The 24,418-nt window shown below is 39.0% G+C and overlaps 1 protein-coding gene across 2 annotated transcripts in view; it reads right to left on the bottom strand.

The window, feature by feature from the left end:
- Nucleotides 1-24,418, bottom strand: part of LOC145982024 (chitinase domain-containing protein 1) — a 41,179-nt gene that overhangs the window by 14,151 nt on the left and 2,610 nt on the right. For both annotated transcript variants that reach the window (XM_083115587.1, XM_083115588.1), the window contains exons 2-5: nt 14,081-14,220; nt 10,045-10,191; nt 4,651-4,819; nt 2,109-2,218 (exon numbers count right to left, since the gene is read on the bottom strand). In XM_083115587.1, coding sequence (XP_082971713.1) covers nt 2,109-2,218; nt 4,651-4,819; nt 10,045-10,191; nt 14,081-14,209 — 555 coding nt within the window. In that variant the 5' untranslated portion in view covers nt 14,210-14,220. The remainder of the gene's footprint in view (nt 1-2,108; nt 2,219-4,650; nt 4,820-10,044; nt 10,192-14,080; nt 14,221-24,418) is intronic.

Below are 24,418 nucleotides of genomic sequence, written 5' to 3'. Positions count from 1 at the left end.
TGGAGTCAGTAGTCAGTTGTGAAGCATTTGTCCAATACATTGTTCAATAACCAACATCAACAGTGGAGCTTGTCCTGCATACTGGCCATGCATTCTAAGGTGTCATGCTTTGGACTCCAGCTACGGGATGCCTGCAGGTTCAAGTCTCTTAGGGAAAAGTGTAACAACTATTCTCCTGAGATTTCAGCCTGTGTATGGGACCGGTGGCCATCCACCATCACGAGGAAATTGGGGAGCTACGAAAGAGGAGCATAACCTGGTCATGGAAACCTACAACAACGACTGGAGGTTTTTATTGCTGACCACACATCACCCTGTAACTAACTGTTTGGATGAGGCCAGCAGTCGATAGGTAGTTCCTGGCCCTTACGGGCTGTTGCACCATGGGTGGAGCTTCCAGCTGGATTCGCAACCAACACACAGGAGTAGCTCAAGAGGAATGTGTAAGCTGATTGGCCTTTAGGAATACAAGTTGTGGGCTATGCTTGAGGCCATGGTCTGCATGAAGGCACTCGAATATGACAGCCTGAAACACTTGTGACAGATTTCCCAAGAGACTCTGAGTTCTGCAACTCGTAAGTGCTCTCAGAAATTTAGGGACTGTGTGAAGGTCGACGGTAATGACTTTGAAAAGTATTTGATGTTTTATATTTAGAATACTTGTAACACATCTAACACGGAAATTAAACTGTTTTCAAAACTGTGCTTGCATTTCATTAAAAACTTTGTAACAATATTTATGGTGATTAAAAATTACAAATTTTGTTTTCATTTTTCTTAGATTTTCAGTTTTCTTACACAATGCCGACTGTTTAAATCTTGACATTTCAGTTTTGTTTTTAGAACCTTCCTCAGGAGTATATTCCAGATAGTTAAAATATTGAAAATATTCCAAAAGATGGATCAAAAAGGGAAAATGTTTACTGAAGGTCAAAATAGGAAGGGTTAATATCAGAGATTGGCAATATAACATGACACATGAGACAGAGCACTTATCAGTGTGCTGCCAATTCTTAATATGACACCATCCTCTGGTAAACATACATTTTAAAAATATATTTTAAGGTATTTTCATAGCTTTGACTATCTGCACTATACTCCTGAGGAAGATTCTAGAAATGGCCCTGAAATCTCAAAACTTGTAACCAAACCCACATATAAGTACATTTTACATTTTCCCACATTATACATTCAGTGTTCATGGTCCCAATAGAACAAAATGCTATATAATTTTCCCACATTTTCAAAAAACGTAAAATCGAGGTTTCACTGTATGCTATGAATAAAACATTAAAATGCTGACCAAGACAACATTTATTGAGGAAGGGATTATCTATGAGGTTCAGTGCAAAGAATGTGATAGTGTGTACATAGGGGAAACAAAAAAGAGACTGAAAGACAGGTTGAAGCAACATAAGGATGACGCAAGACTAAAGAGGGAGAAAAATGATATTTTCAAGCACACAAAAGAGAAGGGACATGACAGAATGGGGGAAGGCTAGGAGGATAGGGAGGGAGAAGAGAGGACTAGTGAGGAAGTGGAAAGAGGCCAAGGAAATAGAGAAAAAAAAGGAGAAGAAATAATGAACTGGAATGGGGGGCTGAAAATTAACAAAGAATGGAAAGGAGTGCTAGAAAGAGTGGAAAGGATGGGAGAAAGGAAGGAGGAAAGAAGAAAGAAGAATAACGAAGAAAGAAAAGAGGAGAGAAGTCAAGAAGATAAGGAATCTGTCCAGGACCAGTGGTCCTGATAAGGTTCAGACTCTCACCAGGTACTTGCCAATCACCTGTCAGGTAGTGTCAATTACCTGTCAGGAGATTCCACTCAGAAAGTCCTGACAGGAAATGTACTCAGATAAGGACTGGCACCTTCATGCTGTTTTATGTATGACCCTTTACTGGGAGTGCATATATCAATTTATTGTGATTCTTCATCTGAAGAAGACCCTGTTAGAGGGTGGACATGTTACGGTTTTAGTGTATATTTTTATACAATAAATTTTGCCTTGGTCAGCATTCTAATGTTTTATTAACACGGAAACAAGGCTTAACAGTGTTATGTGTGCTGTGATTTCATACAAAACTTTTGAGAGAGTTCATTAACTTACCTTTGCAGATTTAATCAATGCTGAGGCGAACTTTTTCTGTTCTTCCACACTGGAAAACAAAGCCACATAGTCATCATCTACCCATCCATCTAGGAGTACTCGGGGGATAACTGAAACAATCAAAAAGGGTAATTATGTAGTGCAGAATAAGCACTAGGACAAGAGTAGTTTCATTTACGAAGCACAAGAAGCCAGGCAAAAGGGAAAGTAGCATGGTCTAGAGGTTTATTTTTAAATGGGTGTCATGGAAGTATTGTTTTATAAGTACTCTAGAACCATTCATGATATGGTGCAGAATAGGACATATAACATTTCATTACAAATAATTATTTAACAGAAAAATACCTTAAATTCAATTTTATTAGCCCCTATATTTCGAGGAAAAAGAATATTCAATTAAAATTTAATATCCCCCGATACATCATCATCCTTCGCAGTTTCCTGCCTCTGGCAGGGCGGCATACAAAAGGTACAATTATTAATATCTCCTAATATGAAAATTATTATTTCATATAGAGGCAGGAAACGGCGAAGGATGATGATGATGATATTTAAATAATTCCCTCACTCTACTTATAAACTATTACATCAAACTTATTATATATATATCTTGCATATACATGACTTATAAAAATCATTTTTCATTAATAATAATCTCTAATGAAATAAATAATATAATCTAGCCTCCATCAAAATTTGCAGATTTGTACAATGAATATTCTACCTAACAGAGCTATTTTGGTATATTTACCCAACTAGGAACACCTTCCGGTATGCCTACTATGTTATAACTTACCTCTTCTACCAAATGAGAGTGACGGGTGGTTAAATGGGGGAAAAATGGCTGTTACAAAAGTGGTCAAAACATTGCTCTGAATAGTGAAAACTCTTGCGTTGAAGAAAAGGCATTTTCATTCCCCAGAAGAAACACATGCTAACCAAGAAAGTTCTGTCGAATTTTCAGCTGACACCTTCAAATGCCAAAAACCTCTATGAAACGGAGCTGGCCAGTCAAACACTGTCCCCATCAGCAGCAATGCCCTGTCTCAAACATTCTGCAAGACCATGGATCTTACTGTACCAGAATTCTGCAAAATGTGAACCAAAGAAGTCATCAAGCCTAGTTTGCACCTTGCCTAGTCATCCTTTTAGGTGTTTGCCCAGAATGAAATAGATGGCAATGTCTGGGTAATAAGGTGGATGTATCAGTATTTCACATTCAAGGCAAAGAATGGTGCAAAGGGGAACCATGGCCATGTCAAGGCTAGCATTATTAGCTAAGTAGAGGACACATTTACAATTCACAAGTGCTGGCACTACGTTTCTCTGTTTCTCATGGACTTGTTACAGCTGCTGAAGTGCACAGTTCTATTGATTGTGAGACCAGGTGGAAACAGTTGTGATGTATGATACCCTAAGCGGTCCACCAAACACAGAGCAAAACCTTTTTTAGATCCGGTGTTAGTTTCAGTTGCTTTGGAAAGAATTCATGTGATGCTAACCAATGATAATGGTGTGGAGGAGTATCCACTTCTAGCATGTCCAGAAAATAATCCTTTTCCAGACATAAATAGACACATTCTTTCTGTGAAAAATCCCAATTTTCACATATTGTGCTTCTCCATTTAATATTATTTGGACATTCACTTGGAAATTAAAACTTAGCTTTGTGTGTTGTTTTCACATGCGTGTGTGAGAGAAGAGTGGTGTGCACATGTGTTGGATGTTTTTCAAAGTATTATGTATGTCCAATCCATTAATATAATTGTAAAATATAGAATTTACAGTAATGCAAGGAATGAAAATACAATGCAAGTCCATCAGGTCTGTTCCCAAACAGCATTAAATAAATGAACATAACGTGGGCCGAGCATTATTTCATCTTGAGAACACGATATATTCAATCCAACAATGTTTTCTTGTATTTCTCTTTGGCATCACTGTTCAATTTACAGAGATTGGTATACAAGCTGGAGAATTGCAATGTTGGTTGGGTTGTCTGTACACAAGGCACTTGGTGGTCAGACATCGAGGGCTTATTTCAATGCTCTTTCAAGGGTCGTTACAACCCAGAAGTGTCCGTGACTATACAGCACTAACCACTTTAAAATCTTGTCCAATGTTCCACAAATTCACATTTGTATCTTTGGAGACAGGAAAGATTTATATGAAATGTTTGACATTATAACCAGTGGCTGCTGCATTATATTTTGTTGTCATTTAGTGCAAAAATTAAATAGCGGAAGTATAAATATTTAATTTTTGCACTAATGGCAACAAAATATAATTTGTTTTGGAGGGGGCTGCAGGCCCCCTCATTGGCCGCCACTGATCATAACTGAACAATTGATAAAACATTTATCTCAATTTATAAGCTGTAAGGACAATCACATAAATTACATGAAGCAAAAAAAAAAAAAATCATAATAAGAAATTCCTGTAGTCTTATTGTGTCTTCCTGTGTCTGCATTTCAATAAATTTCACAGTCTAATGAGTAACTTCATCTTCACAATACTGAATAGTAGTGGCATACATATTTACCTTTGACATTTCTTCCATGCTTGACATCTTTCATCCAGCCTTTGTCTACATCATGGACTCCCGTTACTTCATATCTACTGGATATTCTTACGATCTGTAGCCACACTGGAGATATGTATGTGAACTTATTTCCAAATATCTTTGCAATATCATATCCATGAGAATTCCACTGGAATATAATAATGTTAACTTTTTAAAAATCATGCCTTGTCAAATACACCCACATGAATTAGCTAAACACAATTTAAACTTCACATCTTAATGACATTGTTGATCATATAGAGGCTAAGAAGATTAGAGGTTGGATAAGCTAGAGAGGTCCTGCCTGCACCATGGACATGTGGTCTAAGGTATCATGCTTTGGGCTTTGGCTACAGGATGCATGCAGATTCAAGTCTTCTGGGGGAAGCATAACAACTTTTCTCCTGATATTTTGGCTAGGGTATGGCACCAGTGCCAGACGGCACATCACCCCTTAACTGGTTGAATGATCTCCCACCTGAGCAGGTGGGAGTGAGGCCGGCAGTCAGTAGGTAGGCCGTGGCCTTATGTGCTTTTGCAGCACGGGTTATTCTTATTATAAGCTACAGAACCACTTTATAGAGGACATCATAGCTGGGAATACAACATGTATCTCTTACATGGCAGTCCGATGCCCTACTGACTACACCAATGCAGCTCTCATACGTTGCGCAGAATGTGTGATTTGGTGCTTTAAGTCCACTTTGTGCACAGTAAGGCTAATTGGGACTGGACCTACAGTTTAAAGTGGGATCCTAACTACTATGTCCTTCACCGAGTATCAAACCTGGGAGCCCTTGATTACAAGGCAATGATGCTGACACTGCACCATCAGGGAGGTCCCTCGCAGACTGTGACAAAGTAAGTGTAGTTATGTATTGGATTTGAACAAAATAACATTGCCAGAACTTGGTGCGAGAACTGTTTTATTACCGCAACATTTCATGTCCCAATTGCAACACAAGATGTGCGAACAAAATTAGAAGAAAAGTAAAGTAAAAATATGAGAACACAATTAGGATGTAACAGAAATGATGCCAAAAAGAGTAAAAGAAAGAATAAAACCAATAAAAAATAAAGATTATGACCTAAGAAGAAAATAGCAGATGCTAACGGTTTTGTGAAAGCAGTAAAGATGAACACTATGTAATGAAAATATGAACCTTAAAATAGGCTTATCATCATTATGATCAATCAATAATGTTGAATTCTTGAAGACAATTGGAAATAAATATTGAGAATTATTTTACTGATAGAAGGTAGCGTAAGTCTTAGACAGATGACAGAATGGGGGAAATAAGCATGTGCTCTTATTTCTACAACAAAAGCTGGACTTGTATGTATATACATAATGCTGTTTACTGCATGCATGTATTGCTGATTGCTGAAAGCCAGCAAGGTTTTCCTAAGGTTTCAGGCTTGTCAATTATTTTGTGTCTGTTGAGAGAATTGTGTACAAGTCAGACATTCATAAGAGACAACAATTGGAAGTTTATTACATAAGGTAAGTGAACTTTGTGTATTTTACTTAGAATAAGTTTCCTGCCATTTTGATCAGACCCTATGGCCATCTCATCCTTACAAATGAGATGGATGGTCCATTATTTTATGGGAGAATTGGCCCAACAAAAGATGGGGTAACATTATGGTTTACCAATGAAAAGGCATATTTTCATCAACTTTTTACATTCTATTACTAAAATGTTCCAGATTTTATTGATTAATCATGATGTTTATCAATTTTAAAGTCCTCCAGTTTGCTTCTCAATTTATGCTGACATTTTTATTGGTCTGGGACTACTCATTTATAATAACAAAAAACTACAATAAGTAGTAAGAGAAGTCAACTTTATGGCAATTTTCTTCAGATTACTTACGCCCATAAAATGGATGACTTGAAGAGGGCTATTGAAGCTGTAATGGAACTTCGGTGCATCAAGTGTATATAAATTAACTTGGAATTCGTTTTTGCTTTACATATTATTTACCAGAGTTATCTCGTTAAAATCGTACAACTACAGTGCACTTTTCTGCCTACCCGGACAGTCTCGTTTGAGCTTTAATAGGTGTTAATTCCCATTTTGGCCACTACGTGGAAGGTGTACATAGCTTGTCGAGGTACTGCTGCCATCTACCGGATTCCCGTGACACTACGTAGTTGTCGCCTTTCCAGTGATGCGAGAGAAAAGAAGATTCGTCGCGAGTCAAGATACTATTGCCCACATTGCGATGTTGCACTCTGTGTTAACCCATGCTTTTGGGTTTATCACACTGTGGGTAACATTTGATGTGAGACAGTATGTGTGATAGTCTGTAAACTTGGACAGCATTAAAATGTGAAGACATTTTATTTTCGACAGTTTATATGCTATTTTTAAACATTTGTAGTACTTTCCTTATATGTACGAGTTAACTCGGGTTAATAATTATGGAGGGTTTTTGAATAATTTTGTGACCTTATTTGACCCCTAAAATAGAATTTCGTTACTGTTCCTTAATAAATGTGTAAAATATGGACCATTTTTGGGAAAATAATGTGTCATGCAAGTGGTTAATTAGAGGAGGTAGAAAAAGGATGATTACAATAGGCTACAGCTTTTTCTTGCATCTGTTAAATCCAAACGCACCTCCATAGCAAAGATTAAGCAGATGAATCGCAAGGAAACCAGGGATTATTTTGATTTATACACATGTAACAAAAAAGGGGCATTGGAAATGAAGTAACAAGAGCTGTTCTGGATGGAAAGGTGATGACAAAACTAAAGTTACATGCTGTTCAAACCAAAATCGACCAGCTACAATTTAATAGTTAACGGTTGTTGTACTTTTAACCCAATGTTTCAGACGGTTGTTCTGTCTCTGTCCTCAGTGACAAAATTAAATGTCCTTAGATGTTGGTGAACAACAAAATCGATATTCAGTTTCGATTCTAATTTAGAATTTAGAGATGTAGACTTCACATAAATTAACACTAAACTCCTGAAGAGAGAAAGAACAACTCTACAAAACTTTGGAGTGAAGGTAAAAGTAAAACAATGGTTAAAAGTCCACATCAATACCTTAAAAATTTTGGGGTTTAGGAACTACTGAAAAAAGAAGGACTGCCAAGACTTTTTCTCCTTCTTTCACTGAAGGGTTGGGGGAAAGGTATAAAATTGGTCATTTTAGTTAGGACAGTGGAGAAGATGAGGCAATACCTTGAGTTGGTGTTTTTAAGTCCACTTTATGCACAGTAAGGCTAATTGGTACTGAACCTACAGTTTAAAGAGGGATCCGAACCACTATGTGCCTCCATCGAGTATCGAACCCAGTACCCCTTGATTACAAGGCGACGACGCTGCCACTGCACCATCTCTCTGAAGTGCTCTGAAGTAGGGCTGTGCCGAAGCCGATTACAGATGTATGAAAATCGGCAGAAATTGATATATCGGTATCGGAATCGGCAAAAATCAGATATTTAAACCGGTACCGATTATACTAGAGTTTTACCTTCTAATAAGTTATATATTCTAGTTTTTTAAGATTTATTGAAAATTTGGTTATGATTCATCATTATTGTAGAGTTTTTGTAATAAAATTATTGCAAACTCATTCAGAGGATCAACCTAACTATAAATCGGAAATAAAACAGTGCATTGATGAACCAGGATCTGCTGTTCTATTGGAAATTCAAAAATGAATATTCAAATCTGAAGCAAGTGCTGAGAAAATACTTGAGCATGCCTGCTGCATCAGTATTCAGTGATTGAGTGTTCAGTGTTGCTGAACAGATTTGCGATAAGAGAAGAAGTAGGTTACTTCCTGAAGTGCTTCCAAATCTCGTATTTCTGAAGTTGAATCTGGCAGAACAGGAATTCATTTTGCACTTCAACGAACTGCTTGTGTACTAATGTTAAATCTCTAGGTTCGCATAACCTTTTGTAGATGCAAATGCATATTCGCATCTCTTGAGAATATATATGTATGTACATATGATATTAAATAGAAATGTACATACCAAATTTATTTTTGTCATGCAGAAAATAACATCCCATTTCTGTTTAATAATCTTATGTATCGGAATCAGTTAAATATCGGCATCGGTATCGGTTCCAAAAATTATTGGTGAGTACATCGGCATCGGTAAATTTTCAGCTTCGTCACATCCCTACTCTGAAGCAATAACTTGACCACTGTGGCATGTGCTGTGATTTCAGGAAGAAGGAGGTTGGACAGTGGCAAGGACATCAAACCTTGTCATGGGAAATATTGTTATTTATTATTACTGGCAAACTACTGCACCTGGAATTTTAAAGAATGAATCGGCAAGTACACCATACTTTTCGGGGCGAAGAAAAAAACAAAACCCTATGACGTTGTTATATAAAAGATGCCATTTTTCCACCACCCCTAACTGTGCTGCAAAACACCTGACTTGAAATTAAGTAATGGTTAGAAATTGCTCATGCTACCACAGGCATGTCAAAGTGCTCTGTCTCTCCCATTTATAAGCCAGGGATAAATCGTTGACTGATTGATTTGGTTTATTTTACTTCGCCTTTCTGCCACTTTTGTCTGATTGCGAAGATGAGGATGAGTGATAATATGATGAAATTGATGAAGGGACACTCACAAAGACCACCCATGCCCAGGGCAAGATTCAAACCTGGGACCCCTGGCATTGTATCCTGCTATGCTAACCACTCTGCTATGGAGGAAAGTGGGGATCAATCATGTCTATTGCTATCATGTGATAACTTGAATTTAAACTTTATTTCTGTTTTCATTTACATAAATGGGAACAAACATATGCATATATTTAACATGCAGAGCACTTAAGGATAATTAAAGTTATATTTGTGAAGTAGTTTGAAACATAAATTGGAATGTTTTTATGTTTTTTTCTCAATAATATGGTACCGTAACATAATGACCTAAATGAAATACAAAAACTTAGAACCATTGTCATCATGTTTATTATTATTATTTTCCATCACCTGTCCGCAATCCCTCTGTGGCCTCTCCGATGGTGCAGTGGTAGCGTAGTCACCTTGTAATCAAGGCTTCCTGGGTTCGATACCCGGTGGAGGCACATAGTGGTTCGGATTCTACTTTAAACTGTAGGTCCAGTCCTGATTAGCCTTACTGTGCACAAAGTGGACTTAAAAACATCAACTCAAACTTAAACCAATCCCTCTGAATGACAAGAAATATACATGGCCAGAGACCCTGGGTCTGCACAGCAGAATGTATAATGTGGCAAGTCATACAATTAAAAACCATGTAACAATCAACACCATTTTGAATAATAAAGTTTTGAACAAAGCACCCTGCATAAGTTATTAAGTATCACTACCACCTGCATAAACAACCCTACACATATCTAATACTCACTGGTGTAACATACCCAAGGACATCACCTGAGAAGACTTTTTTGTCAACTTCTCGGAAATATGCTTCATTTTCAGTTATTACATCCTTCCCTTTGACTTCACCATCTACAAGACCTCTCTCAACAACAGATTGATCTACAGGTCCACTCTGTAAAGAGAAAAAATATTTTAAGTACATATACAGTAAATTGATAGTATGCAAACACATACATTTCTAAAGTGGTAATGGTTTTGTCTTTAATGGTTACACTCTTAATTTTGTCACATCTATTCCAATTTTGCCTGATGTTCAAACCCTTCACTCTAAACATCTTTTATTTCTGAAGGAATAAACTGAAGACTTTAATCTGATTATTTTAGGCTCTGTTTTAAAGAAAAATGCCTCACAGAGATCTCTGTTATGTACACTTTGATTCACAATATTTACACCCCTCCTCTTCTCCGTATATACATCTTTCCATTACAGATAGAGCAACAAATGAATGCTCTAAGTTGCACCATGACCGAGCGCTAACATGCCTCGAAGTTTATCACGCAGAGGTCCTTACGAACGGTGCTTACTCTTTATGTATCTACCTGACTCTATGTAACTCTTTATGTATCCATGCAGCTCTGTGTCTGTCTAATTGTGTCAATCCATCTGGGCCTGTGTCCGAGAGACTATAAAGAGTCGGAACCCGGTATTTATACCTCCGACAAATTGGCCCACCCTCAACCACCGGGACAAAGGCCCTATTACCTTTTAAACAAGAAAGCCATTGGGGGAAAACTAACCATTGACTTCCCTGGCTACCAGGCAAAAAGCAACCTTGGTAAGAGCATTTACAAACATTCAAACTTTTACATAGATATTTCAATTTTCCAGTTGTGTGCATCAAAACCACACAGCTGCTTCATAAATAATAATGTGTTAATGATTCAGTCTGATTCACTTTTTGTTCACAGTAGACACTGCATTACTACAAGCTAATGTGAATTTGTAAATGCAATTACACCCAAGATGTTGTGTTTAACTTTTGTGGTGTCCATTGGCACCTTTGCGTTGCCTTATAGTTTCAGTGCAGTTAGTGTTTTTTAAATCATCCGTATAAGCAGTGTAACATTACAATGTCAATATTAAGGAAATAACCTTTAACAACGGTTTTGTCCACAACTAACATATGCTCTATATTCAACACTAATATAAGAAATATGATGGTTCGATGGCTGAGCATGTTAAGTTGTCAATTTCACAACCAAAGTCCCAGGTTCAAGTCCTAGCTTGTGCGTGTCCCTTCATTCATTTCATGTAATCATCACTCATCCTCATTGCTTTTATTAACCAAAAGTGGCAGAAAAGCAATCCGAAATAACAACTGATTGATTGATTTATTTTACTTCACATTTCTGCTACTTTGGCTAATTGGAAAAATGAGGATGAATGATGATAAAATGATATGGATGAAGTGACGACCACACACACATATGGACAACACAAAACAGGCCCTGCAGATTATACTGGTCGTAGGTCCACACGCCAGAGCCTGGGGTGTACTATGTGGAAGTAAAGTTACCATTTGAGAGCCTTCAATGTAGGTTATCCCTTACATCCCCAGAAATAACCATTAATGTTTATTAAATATCCTCAGCATAGCTGATAAATACGTTGAGTGGAATAGAATTATTAGAAAGACCTTGCTGAATATCAGATTGGAATCCCCCCATCAATCACATGTCCGAGTGGGAGCCACCATGCTCTAGTCGGTAGGTGTCTGACTGCCATGCAGGAGATCCAGGTTTGATTTCTAAGGTTGGAATTTTTCCAGCCTTGTCCCCACATAAAGCAGCTATGGTGCTCAAACAGTCTCAACTAAGGGGGGTCAAGGCAGCTGGAGCATGGCAGGTATCAACGAGAAGTATTTGGGAAGAAAACTAATTTTTCTTAAGGGTGCATGGAATATTCCAGAACAATCATCGAATAACTTTTTAAATTTAATCATGTTAATGGAAACCAGAAGATTTCTTGGCAATGTGAAACTAATTTCAAGGTATCTACTTATTCTTTTTCAAATATATTATGCTTCGTTCTGCCTTGGCCTCATTTTCTCTGCTTCTCTTTGCCTCTCCAGCACTGCTGGCCTTGCTGTACTGGAGTGCATGCATGTGCCACAGAATATCACGAGTTTCAGTTCTGGCTTGGCATCTGACCAAATAGGCAAACTAGAAAACTACAGCTGTCAATATGTTGTTCTAAAATCACAACCTGTATAGATGGGAGTTCCCTGAGGCACCAGGAGAATGCAAAAGCTTCAAGTGCCAGAAGGAACGGACATTGCTACAAGTTTCTGCAAACTACCCCCAACAGCGGCGCTAGTGTTCCACTATTATAAAAATTGGAAGAATATACCTTTTTTTTTTTTAATTATCTTTGATTGTTTGTTTAAGCCTATTTGTTTATTTTTCACCGCAGTTTGAAGAAGTAGTTTCGTGTGAGAAATGGAAATTTCTCATGAAAATGTTCGGGGAATGATTTTCTATGATTTCAAATGTTTAACATCGAAAAAATGCATCGAGCGACTTTATTTGGCTTTCGGGGATGAAGCACCATCCAATAGGACTGTGTACAATTGGTTTTCCGAATTCCAGCATGGTCACACATTTCTCAGTGATGAATTTTGTGAAGGTCATCCATCCATGTCTGTTGTTGCCAGTAATGTTGATGCTGTGCGTGAAATGATTGAGAGAGATCGGTATGTGACATACCGTGTGATTCAGTCATCCTTGAACATTAACATGAAAGCAATACATATGATTATGCATGGTCATCTGAACGTACGTAAACTTTCAAGCCTTTGGATCCCACACAACTTGATCGAAGCTCAAAAACAGGCTTGTGTAAATTGGTGTAAAGAAATGCTCAAAAAAGTCAATCAAGGTAAGTCAAATTTTATGTACTGCATCATTATAGGGGACGAAACTTGGATCTATTCATACGAATATGAAACTAAACATCAATCCACTGTTTGGGCGTTTCAAAGTGAGTAGAAACCAACAAAAGTTGTTCATTCGAGGAGTGCTGCCAAGCAAATGATTGCTTGTTTCTTCGGTTATACCGGACATGTGGCAACAATAGCTTTAGAAGATCGAAGGACTGTAAATGCTGAGTGGTATACAAGAATTTGTTTGCCAGAGGTCATCAATGAATTGCGTAAAACAAATCCAAATCGTCGCATTATTCTTCTCCACGACAATGCCAGTTCCCACTCACCACACCAAAATGTTGATTTTTTGTCCAGTAAAAATGTCGAATTAATGACTCATTGTCTGTACTCACCTGATTCTTCACCTAATGACTTATTTTTGTTCCCACACATGAAAAATAAGATGCGTGGTGAGCAATTTGTCTCTCCTGAAGCAGCTGTTGACGCATTCCAAACAGCGGTTTCTGAAGTATCAGCTTCAGAGTGGAAAAAATGCTATCAAAATTGGTTTGAGCATATGCAAAAGTGTATCAATGTTAAGGGTGAATACTTTGAAAAACAATAAAGCCATTCCCAGAATTTCACGTCATTTTTCATATTGATTGCAGAAACTTTTCCAGCAGCCCTCGTACTACTTCCAAAAGCAAGTTAACAGCTTTTAAAACACAAAGAATTCTCCGTGGGCAAGCAGACAATCCACCATGCTGTTTGTAAACTACAGCTTGGGACAGCTTCAATAGTGACGTCAACATGACATTTCCCATGACGTCTGCGCTAGCAACTTCTAAGACCTGGGCTGGAGTTTAACAACGCACATTATTACATACCTTAGGAAGCCTTCCAACTAAAGTGATAAGGAACAATCGACATGGACTTTTCCAATTGTAAAAAAAGCATTCGCTGCGCAGGTACAACCAAAAGACTGAGGCAACATGATGTAATAGTCCAAAGTCAAATAATTATATACGTATGTTGTTAAAAACAATCTCTCAACAGTGTATGTAGCACTAACATTGTAAGACATTAATAACATGAGTACATTTAATTCATTCCTAAAAAAAATGAAATAAATCATACCTTTATATCTATATCTTTTTTCTTTGCTTTTCGATTCTGTTTTGAAAGTGTCCCTTTGCTAGTGTCTACCAATAAAATGAGTATGGTACTAATAACCAATAAAACAGAAATGGTCACTTGCTTCTCCATAGCTGATATCACTGTTGAAAAAAGAATGAAATAATTAATACATGCAATATTTCAAATTAGACTGACCACAAACAATGAACCTTTGACCAGAAGCAGGCACGGATCCACGGGGAGGGCAAAAGAGGCAATCGCCCCTCCCAAAATGTCATGTTTTGAATATATTATTATGCCTAACAATATTCAAGACTCATTCATTCTGTATTTTTATCACCACATTTAACAGGCTCAAGAAGTCCACTGTATGCTCCTGATAGGCTAATCGGAACTGGACCTACAGTTTAAATTTTGATCAGAACAGGTCTGTCTTTATTTCTTTGTGAATTTCAGTTTATTGTGACAATGGGAGGAATTATGATAACAACAGAGGCGTAGCAAAGGGTGGGCGAAGGGCCCTCGAATCCCATGGTCTTATTTTTATCTCTTTCATGTAATACATAGAGATGAGAAAAATAGATGGAAAGGGCTAATTTTTGTGGGTGATAAAACTACAACATTATGTTTTTAATCGGTTATAAATTCTAGTGAAACATTACAATTTGAATGAATGTGTCAACTATTTAGTATTTTTAATAAACTGGGTGGTAGCCATCTGATTTTAGAATATTCAGGAAACCAAACAACAACAATGAAACGTTCTCTTACAAAGGTTGATAAGCATAAACACCATTTTTGACATCTCATAATTTAGCGGTTCGAGAACATTGAGAAACATGATACACAGCAAAAACGAAAGAAAATTAAGGAAACTTCTCAAGTTTGATGAAATTTCTTTTGAAATATAGACATATTACCACAAGAACATTTCAGATGTACACAATAAAATGAGATTCACAATAATTCTCCACGTTCTGAAATTCAAAATGAACTGATACAGGTAGAGAGCAACGATCTCAAAATAGCTATATTAAGAAAAGAAAAGTAAAATTAGCCAAGTCCAGAGATTTGCTAACTTCACGTTCAGTTTTAATATTTAATTTCTTTCAGTTCGAAACTTCTTCTTTAACATTCTTGATTTATTTTGTAAGTGAACGTGACCTAACACAAAACAGCACAACAATGTTTAACATGCAACAGTTATTGTTCATTGTTGAAGCTCGTTAGAGTAGCTAAGAAACCACATCCAAACACTGACGACCAAACATGCTTCAGAATTATATTGTACTAAACCTTCAATTCAAAAGTGGACAGATGCTGGCAAGCTGTAGGATAGTGCTGCATAAGTTTTTTAATTTTATTATTTTCAGTCATTCAGTCATATTCTCCTGTCATTTCTGGCTAATAGTGATGATGCGTAAATTAAAGAGAGAGCACTTACAAGGACACCCATGCGCAGATAGAGATTCGAACATGGGAACTCCTGTGACAAGATCGAAAGTCGGCCACTTAACACACTCGGTCACCGAATCCGCATGTTTATGTTATAAATGCTACACTGATTTGGCTTATTTTACTTCGCTTCTGCCACTTTTGGCTACTCACGAAGATGAAGATGATGGGACAGTCACAAAAACACCCACTCCCAAGCCGGCGTTCGAACCAGGGACCCTTATTAATGCCACTTTTGGCTACTTACGAAAATGAAGATGATGGGACAGTCACAAAAACACCCATTCCCAAGCGGGCGTTCGAACCAGGGACCCTTATTAATGCCACTTTTGGCTACTCACGAAGATGAAGATGATGGGACTGTCACAAAAACACCCATTCCCAAGCCGGCATTCGAACCAAGGACCCTTATTAATGCCACTTTGGGCTACTCACGAAGATGAAGATGATGGGACAGTCACAAAAACACCCATTCCCAAGTGGGCATTCGAACCAGGGACCCTTATTAAAACCACTTTTGGCTACTCACGAAGATGAAGATGATGGGACAGTAAAAAAAAAACACATTCCCAAGCCGGCGTTCGAACCAGGGACCCTTATTAATGCCACTTTTGGCTACTCACGAAGATGAAGATGATGGGACAGTCACAAAAACAGCCACTCCCAAGCCGGCGTTCGAACCAGGGACCCCTATTAATGCCACTTTTGGCTACTTACGAAAATGAAGATGATGGGACAGTCACAAAAACACCCATTCCCAAGCGGGCGTTCGAACCAGGGACCCTTATTAATGCCACTTTTGGCTACTCACAAAGATGAAGATGATGGGACTGTCACAAAAACACCCATTCCCAAGCCGGCATTAGAACCAAGGACCCTTATTAATGCCACTTTGGGCTACTCACGAAGATGAAGATGATGGGACAGTCACAAAAACACCCATTCCCAAGCGGGCATTCGAACCAGGGACCCTTATTAATGCCACTTTTGGCTACTCACGAAGATGAAGATGATGGGAGAGTAAAAAAAAAACACATTCCCAAGCCGGCGTTCGAACCAGGGACCCTTATTAATGCCACTTTTGGCTACTCACGAAGATGAAGATGATGGGACAGTCACAAAAACACCCATTCCCAAGCGGGGGTTCAAACCAGGGACCCTTATTAATGCCACTTTTGGCTACTCACGAAGATGAAGAGACAGTCACTAAAACACCCATTCCCAAGCAGGCGTTTGAACCAGGGACCCTTATTAATGCCACTTTTGGCTACTCACGAAGATGAAGATGATGGGACAGTCACAAAAACATCCATTCCCAAGCCGGCGTTCGAACCAGGGACCCTTATTAATACCACTTTTGGCTACTCATGAAGATAAAGATGATGGGACAGACACTAACACACCCATTCCCAAGCGGGCGTTCGAACCAGGGACCCTTATTAATGCCACTTTTGGCTACTCACGAAGATGAAGATGATGGGACAGTCACAAAAACACCCATTCCCAAGCAGGCGTTCGAACCAGGGACCCTTATTAATGCCACTTTTGGCTACTCACGAAGATGAATGGACAGTAACAAAAACACCCATTCCCAAGCCGGCATTCGAACCAGGGACCCTTATTAATGCTATGTTCAAATGTGTTTGTCTGTAAAATAGATAAACCCTGTGGCCAACAGGTCTTAAGAGTGCCAAAGCCTGCCAACCAGATTTCAGTTACATGGCATCTAGTGAACTCATAGAATTCCATCGTCGCTGTTGGAAACAGCTTGATAGATTAGATTGCAGAATGAATGCTAGTTATTCTCCTTATCTGATATTTTATCTATTAGTTATATCCTGTGTGTTACATTTTGTGCTGAAGTAACTTGGATTCTCGCTGTAACACGATTATGCGTTGCTTCCATATTAAAGAAACTATAGTTGCTAACCAAGGCAGCTTTCGATTTTTCCTTTTTTTCTTAAAAAACTTATAAAGCACCTTTCATGATACGTTTCCACCCTATATCTCATGAATTCTTGTTATTCGGATGACAAGAAAAACTGTAGGATCTCTCCCGATAAAGTTGTTCCCTACCGTTGAGTAGGAGACCTCGCGGAAGTTCCACCTAGGACAATGGGCCTGCCTATGCACTGGTGGCCCTATACTAGTTGTGATAGTACATGTGGTTTTCCGAGCTAGTACAAGTTTGTCTGCTCTGGAATGTTGCTGGGTCGGGAAGATGCTATGTTTGCTCAGCATCCACTGTTCTTATGCTGGGGTGAACTAGGCCAGCTTGCCACAGTATAATTACAGTAATAACAGTAATCCCTGAGATTTTCCCATGTCACTTCAGTAAATGTAGGTGTGTAATGAAGTAAGTCTTGGTAGTCAGTGTATAGGTATGCCGATAGTAGGTATATAATGTAACACCACTAACGGTTCTTCCTTTTGGGTCTGCGAAGTAATTCCTTAAGCTTGTAGGTTAGGTTGAGTGATAGGACTTTGAAGTGCGTCATGCACTATTTATTACCTTAGATTTAAACATGTCGGCATTTGCAGACTCAAAAAGAAGAATGGTGTATTATAAGAGATCGCTGTGGACATGAAAGCGAGATCTTATTGTACACAGATGCAATCGACATTTATATGAGTATATTTGCAAGTGATATATCAACTCGATTGCAGTTGGTTCTCCGGCGCAAGGCTGTAAGGTACAAATGGCCTTGCGTCCCTCTTCCAACTGAAAAAAGAGGCCCTCACAGACGGTAGAGACTTTGATGCAGTTGTGAGGCTTCGAACTGACATCTACCTGTACCATCTTTTCGGACCTTGATAGACATAGATTACCCACAAACCACATCAGATGTCTAACTTCACGGCCTCAAAATCAACAACACAATGATCCATTCTAGGTCCCGAATTCTGGAATCTAAACTTGGAGCAGTCTCTCAAAAAATTAGGATATATTTCAGAGATCAAAAGCACAATAGACTTTGCAGATCACATAATAATTGTTATGGAAGGTAATTCAACAGAGTTGGAAAGATAGACCAGTATTGCGATAAACTCTCTCGAGGACTTGTGTGGTACGGCGAAATTGACGATTGCCACCCAGAACACCCACTTTATAATCCTAAACGGTAAGTTGAATGCTAATAAACACCCACAGATAAAACTCAAGAGAAAAATTTTAGAAGAGTAAAGGAAGCTAAATATCTAGGTGCAAAATTATGAGAAATGCAACAATGACATGGATTACGTAACTTCAAAACTGAGCCTGTAATAAATAAATTGGGAGCAACAGGTTTGAACACATTCACACTCCCTATGCCTGTTATAAACCTATACATATTCATAGTCTACAACGTGATAGTTTCTGAGAAGACTGCCTAAAATATACAACATATGTAACAAAAATAACATGATCAGAAACGAAGACCAAATAATTACTCACAGAACCTACCTATACTAGTGCAAGGAAGGCCGAGAAGAGAAAATTTACAAAGTAATTGGCAGATATGCCCCTACCATTGCAGAATTAACTCCCAAATCATCCAGGAGTGGAAGGAAGAATGGACTAACAGCCTCCATGGCAGGAGACATGCCACTTCTTCCCATGTATAAGAGGCTGATAACGACAGATTGCTGTCGTTGAAGTCTCCAACAACGAACGGACATTTCACTTACGGTAAATGGTCGACCGTATTCACAGTTTCCAAATTCCTCAGCACATAAAATAATTTTATGTTTATTAAGTGCTGCATCATATGAGCGATGCTTGTGTCTCTTCATTTTTAATGTCCATCTGATGTGCACTTTGCAAAAGCTGGCTCACTGACCACCTATTTACAGGAACACCAGCATAAGAACAAATCACAGAGCTCACTACTAAAAATAGCCTGACTCTTTGTTGTGTTGATCGAATCTTTTGGCTGGGAGATATTCCATCATCTGCATACAGTCCAGACCTTGCGACTAGCAATTACCACCCCTTCCGCCATCTAAAGACCTTCTGGGCAGCAAGCATTTAGACACTGATGAAGAAGTGAAAACGACCGTGAGTAACTGGTTATCCTCACAGACGGCAGAGTTCTATGAGGAGGGTATACAAAAATGCATAGTTCATTACAATAAATGTTTAAACCGGCAAGGAAATTATGTAGAAAAATAGAGAAGTGTATGAAAATTCAGAAAATAAATGTTTTTTTGAAAAACATTTACTTACTTCGTTTTTATTGCAAAACGGACATTACTTAAAAAATAACCCTCATATGTTTGCTGACGTATGCCTGAAGATTCTTTATCTATGCACTTTGAGATATAAATTTTGAAGAACGGATCGGGGCTTTGCATTCTGATCTCACCCAGGTTCTTCAATGGATAACAACTGCACAATAACAACCATCATTCCATCCTGGATCCCTTAAAAGAGCTAATCTGTAGAGCATAGAGCATGTAGATCCAAACGTGCATGCAGAATATAGTTCCGCTGAGACGGGTTCCATACCGACACAACTGCACACTTGCAACAAAACAGTTATTTAATGTATTTAATGTTTAACATACAGACAAAATGATACATCCATTAGCAGGTATGGACTTGATCAGTTGCAATCACTGAGCAGACGAACTTCAATCCGCAGATTCGCCAAATGGGCAGTCGGTAGTGCTGAAGGAACACAAAAGCTCAAGAGCGAGTCGAGTGAGACTGAATACGTTGCAAAGCACGTGGAATCAGTGATATCAGTGTTGCACATCCCACTATTTTATCCCTATTTTTATTGTGCTATTCGTGCTGTACAGCAGCGAGAATGGCTGAATCGAGGTCTCCTGTTCAGTGTCCGGCTTTGCCCGAGTGTTATTTTGAGCATCATCCGAAGGAAAAAGCTCTTCAAAGTTAAACAAGTTGTTTTAAATACATATTACTCCTTATGGCAACAAGACCAAAATAAAACAGGGTGTGGGGTGATTTTCCGTCAATGAGCGCACGAACTGTCTCGGATGTTGAATGATTTGCAGTTAAGTTTAGGAGTAGAAAACGATTGTTTGTTGCTTCACGACAAAAGAATCTCTGCGGTATTAAAAGATATCGCCGTTAAAAAAACATTTTAATTATTTGGATGAGGCATGCGTAAACGTGGGTCCTACATTGATTCAACCGTGGGAGTGTGCAAAACCACCACCAGGGCTGAAGCAACCGATGACAGGGGAGGGAGAGGCTTATTGTTTCACTCAATGGCGGCAATGAAGGCTTTGTTGAAGACGCATGTTTACTGACCAACATTTGGCTCCTGGTTTAGTGAAGTGATTCATAAATTGAAACCAAACAGAGAAATAGTAGCAGACAATTCACAACATTGTATATAACAAATCATGCTTTTTTTGAAGTATAAACTTGAAGGGCGTGTATCTTATAGTAACGTAAGATCAGCTTACTTCGCTTTCTTTCAAAGCATTATTTCATATGGAATTTTACTTTGGGAGAACTGCAGTTATGTACAAGAAATTTTAATACAGTACTTGTTTACTATCCTTCGGGACACATTTATACAGAAGAAACTACTTACCGTAATAAGTTCCTGTAGCATTGTCGAACATCGGGAAGGTGTTTTGTGTGATGTGGGAATGTTTCATAGCTGAAATTCATGTTGTTCGTTGAAAATTAATTCTCCGATGGAGAATAGCTAGCCCCACGGACCATTGGCGCGTGGATAGGTTAGTTCTTCTGTTAGGTTAGGAAACATAGTTAAAATTTGGTGTCGTGTTAGTATCAGGATCTAGAAATTGGAAATAATTGCGAACCATTGGCGCTAGCCCCACGAACCATTGGCACGTGGTTAGGTTAGTTCTGTTAGGTTAGGAAACATAGTTAAAATTTGGTGTCGTGTTAGTATCAGGATCTAGAAATTGGAAATAATTGCGAACCATTGGCGCTAGCCTCCCGAACCATTGGCACGTGATTAGGTTAGTTCGTCTCAGGCAAGCGAAAAAGCCTATCAGAAAAACGTACTGGTAATGTGAAAAATTGCAATTAATTTCATCAAAACAACGTTGATACACCTTCAGGGATGTTCCGCGAAGCAGATACGTAAGCTCGAATGTCAAAAATTGACTAAACGAAAAAATTAGAGGTGTCCGAAGGATAGTAAATTTTTACCAAGTTAAGATTTATGACTGTGATAAATCTATATATTTACACTGTGCTGTTGTGTGTAAAGAAAAATTTGCCACAGCTACAAAGTAGACAAGATGTACATTCCTATACTACAAGAAACAGCAGGCGTATAAATATACCCTATCATAGACTCTCAAAATCCCTGAATAGTTATGAAGCTCTAGGATTAAGACTATTTAATAAGCTACCTCTTGATGTGGCAAATATGCATATGAATGTATTTAAACATAAACTGTATGACTGGTTAGTTGCTACACCATTGTACTCAACTCCAGAATTTCTTGAAATTAAAAATATTGTATTTTAGTGCAACTTAAACATAAAGTGGGTTATAATTTTATAATATATTTCACATGTATTTTGTTCCTGACGTTGTCTATTGCTGTGCAAGCTTAATGACAATAAAATATTATTATTATTATTATTATTATTCTGCGAAGGAAGCAACCAAAGATTTTCATAAACATATTTATTTCTAAACGAGAAACAATAACTCATTAAATTCAAAAGGGGCCTGTCCTATACTTTTACCTTTGTTTTTTTTTTCCTTTGCACGTGCTCGACACATACACGCATGTTCACGAGTTAATTCCATTTTATTGTTGTCGTGCAATCTCCAAGGCAACATAAACAACTTCTTCTTCTTCTTCTTAGTTATGTCCCTTATCACCTGAACTGGGGCGATCTTGGACAACGGTACTGAAGGGGAGGACAGACCATGTCTGGCAACCCGCACTAAGAGATCTGTTCCAGATCCCTCTTCTGCTTATTCCAAGATCCGTTTCCATCCGCTCCCGGCGGACACGCTCTGGAGATCTGCTTGCTTTTCAATGATCGCTCGACCATGAGGGTAGGCAATGTTGATCAATAAATGCGTGTTTACAACCTGTTGTTGTGTTTACGGATGAATCCGTATATAAACCACAGGACTGCAGGATTGGGGTTATGTAGTAAGGTCGAAATGGACAAAGGGAATGGTGTTCCTATTCTAGCCAGGCACTGATAAAGTGTGGTTCGTGCTTGCTCTCGTAACGGGCACTGGAAAAATATATGATTGATAGTTTGGATATCGGTGCCGCAGCCGCACGTTGGATTGGGTGTGAGCTGCAATCTCACCAGGTGTTGTCGAGTTTGTACATGGCCTGTGCGTAAGCGGATTGCAAGCGTTATTACTTCTCTGGGCAAGGTCAGTGAGCGGAACCAGGGGTTCCTGGTACCGATTTGTGCTACCCCTTTGTAGGTGGTGGTTTGGGCAAGTGCTTGAACAGACCAAGCATCCCAATTTGATTGGATTTTTTTCCGTACGCGTGGGAGTAGATCGGTGTATGGCAGTCGCAGTTGTGTAACTTGCTCTGCCTCTCGAGCCCTTTTCGCGTAGGCGTCTACTCGATCTTGGAGGACGTTAAGGTCGCTATGTCCTTTGATAAACGTAAACGTCACCCTGCGGCCCTGGGAACAGATTTTTGAGATTTGTTGTAATATTAAGAAAATGAAGACAGTCATTCGGAAAGACGCTGCTCCCGTCCGTGCGAGAGTTTGGAGGATGCTGAGTGCGTCCGTCAGAATAAGAGTGTGTGGGTATCCCTTGGTGTGGGAGTAGATCAGGGTGCGGAATATGGCATAACTTTCCGCCGAAAATATGGACGTGTCGGGTGGTAATCGATATTGATGTACGTCATCTGTCTCCACTGCATAGTAAGCGCAGCCCACTTCATTGCCGCTCTTAGATCCATCGGTGTAAATAAAATTCGGCGTGGGCCATCATTCCCGATATGAATGATGTGGTCCTCTGTCGATATAATGTATTTCCGGGGGTGTGACTGGTGGGCCTGGCAGCTGATATAGCAAGGGTTGTGTGAATGTAAACGATTTGTGATAAGCCTCCCGGTCTATGTCATAGCAATGCAGGAAGTAAAATGAAGGATCGTCTGCTGTGAGAACCTGAGCGGTTTCCCATTGCCGCTGTATTGCAAATGCCTTGTTAAAGGGGTGCTCGTAATTTTTCCATGTTTTGAATAAGAAATGGGTGGTAAGCGACTGACGGCGGTGCATGAGTGATACTTCGTGGCTTTCCAGATAGACGCTAATGTTGGGACTTGATTTCATTGTGCCGAGACAAATGCGTAACGATTGACGTTGCAAGGTATCTAAGCGTTGTAGCTGCTTGATGTGAGCCCCGCCGTATGCGGCCGCTGCGTAATCAAAGAGCGACCGAAAACAATGTTTGTAGAATAAAAGCATCACATAGGGGTGGCTCCCCCAGCGAGTAGTAGCTAGACATCTTAAAATGTTGTTGATTTGGCATCCTTTTTGTGCAAGGTAGTTAATATGGGCGTGCCAATTTAATTTTCGATCAAACCGGACCCCCAAGTATGTGCCGGTTTCTACGATTGGTATTTCCCCGATTTGTGTTATGGTATTTGGATAACAAGATCCAAGATCGTAAGTTAAATAGTATTATATGAGATTTGGTGCGAGAAATTGTCAAACCCCAGTTGCGGAAGTTATTGTCTAAGTTTCGAAGGAGGTGTTGGGTGGCTAATAAGCCCTGTGTGGCATCGGGAGTGGTTAAATAAAAACAAAAATCATCGGCAAATTGAAGGATTTGAAATTGCCCGAGCATCGGTGTGTGTAATCGTTGCGTGTAAATATTAAAAAGTAATGGACTGAGTGGGGATCCCTGCGGTAACCCGTGACTGTGTAGTCGGGGGCCAGCCAGTCTGTCC

Source organism: Lepisma saccharinum, chromosome 30, assembly GCF_977018435.1.
Source record: "Lepisma saccharinum chromosome 30, izLepSacc3.1, whole genome shotgun sequence".
Lineage (NCBI taxonomy): Eukaryota > Metazoa > Arthropoda > Insecta > Zygentoma > Lepismatidae > Lepisma > Lepisma saccharinum.
This window is presented reverse-complemented; position numbering and strand designations above follow the sequence as displayed.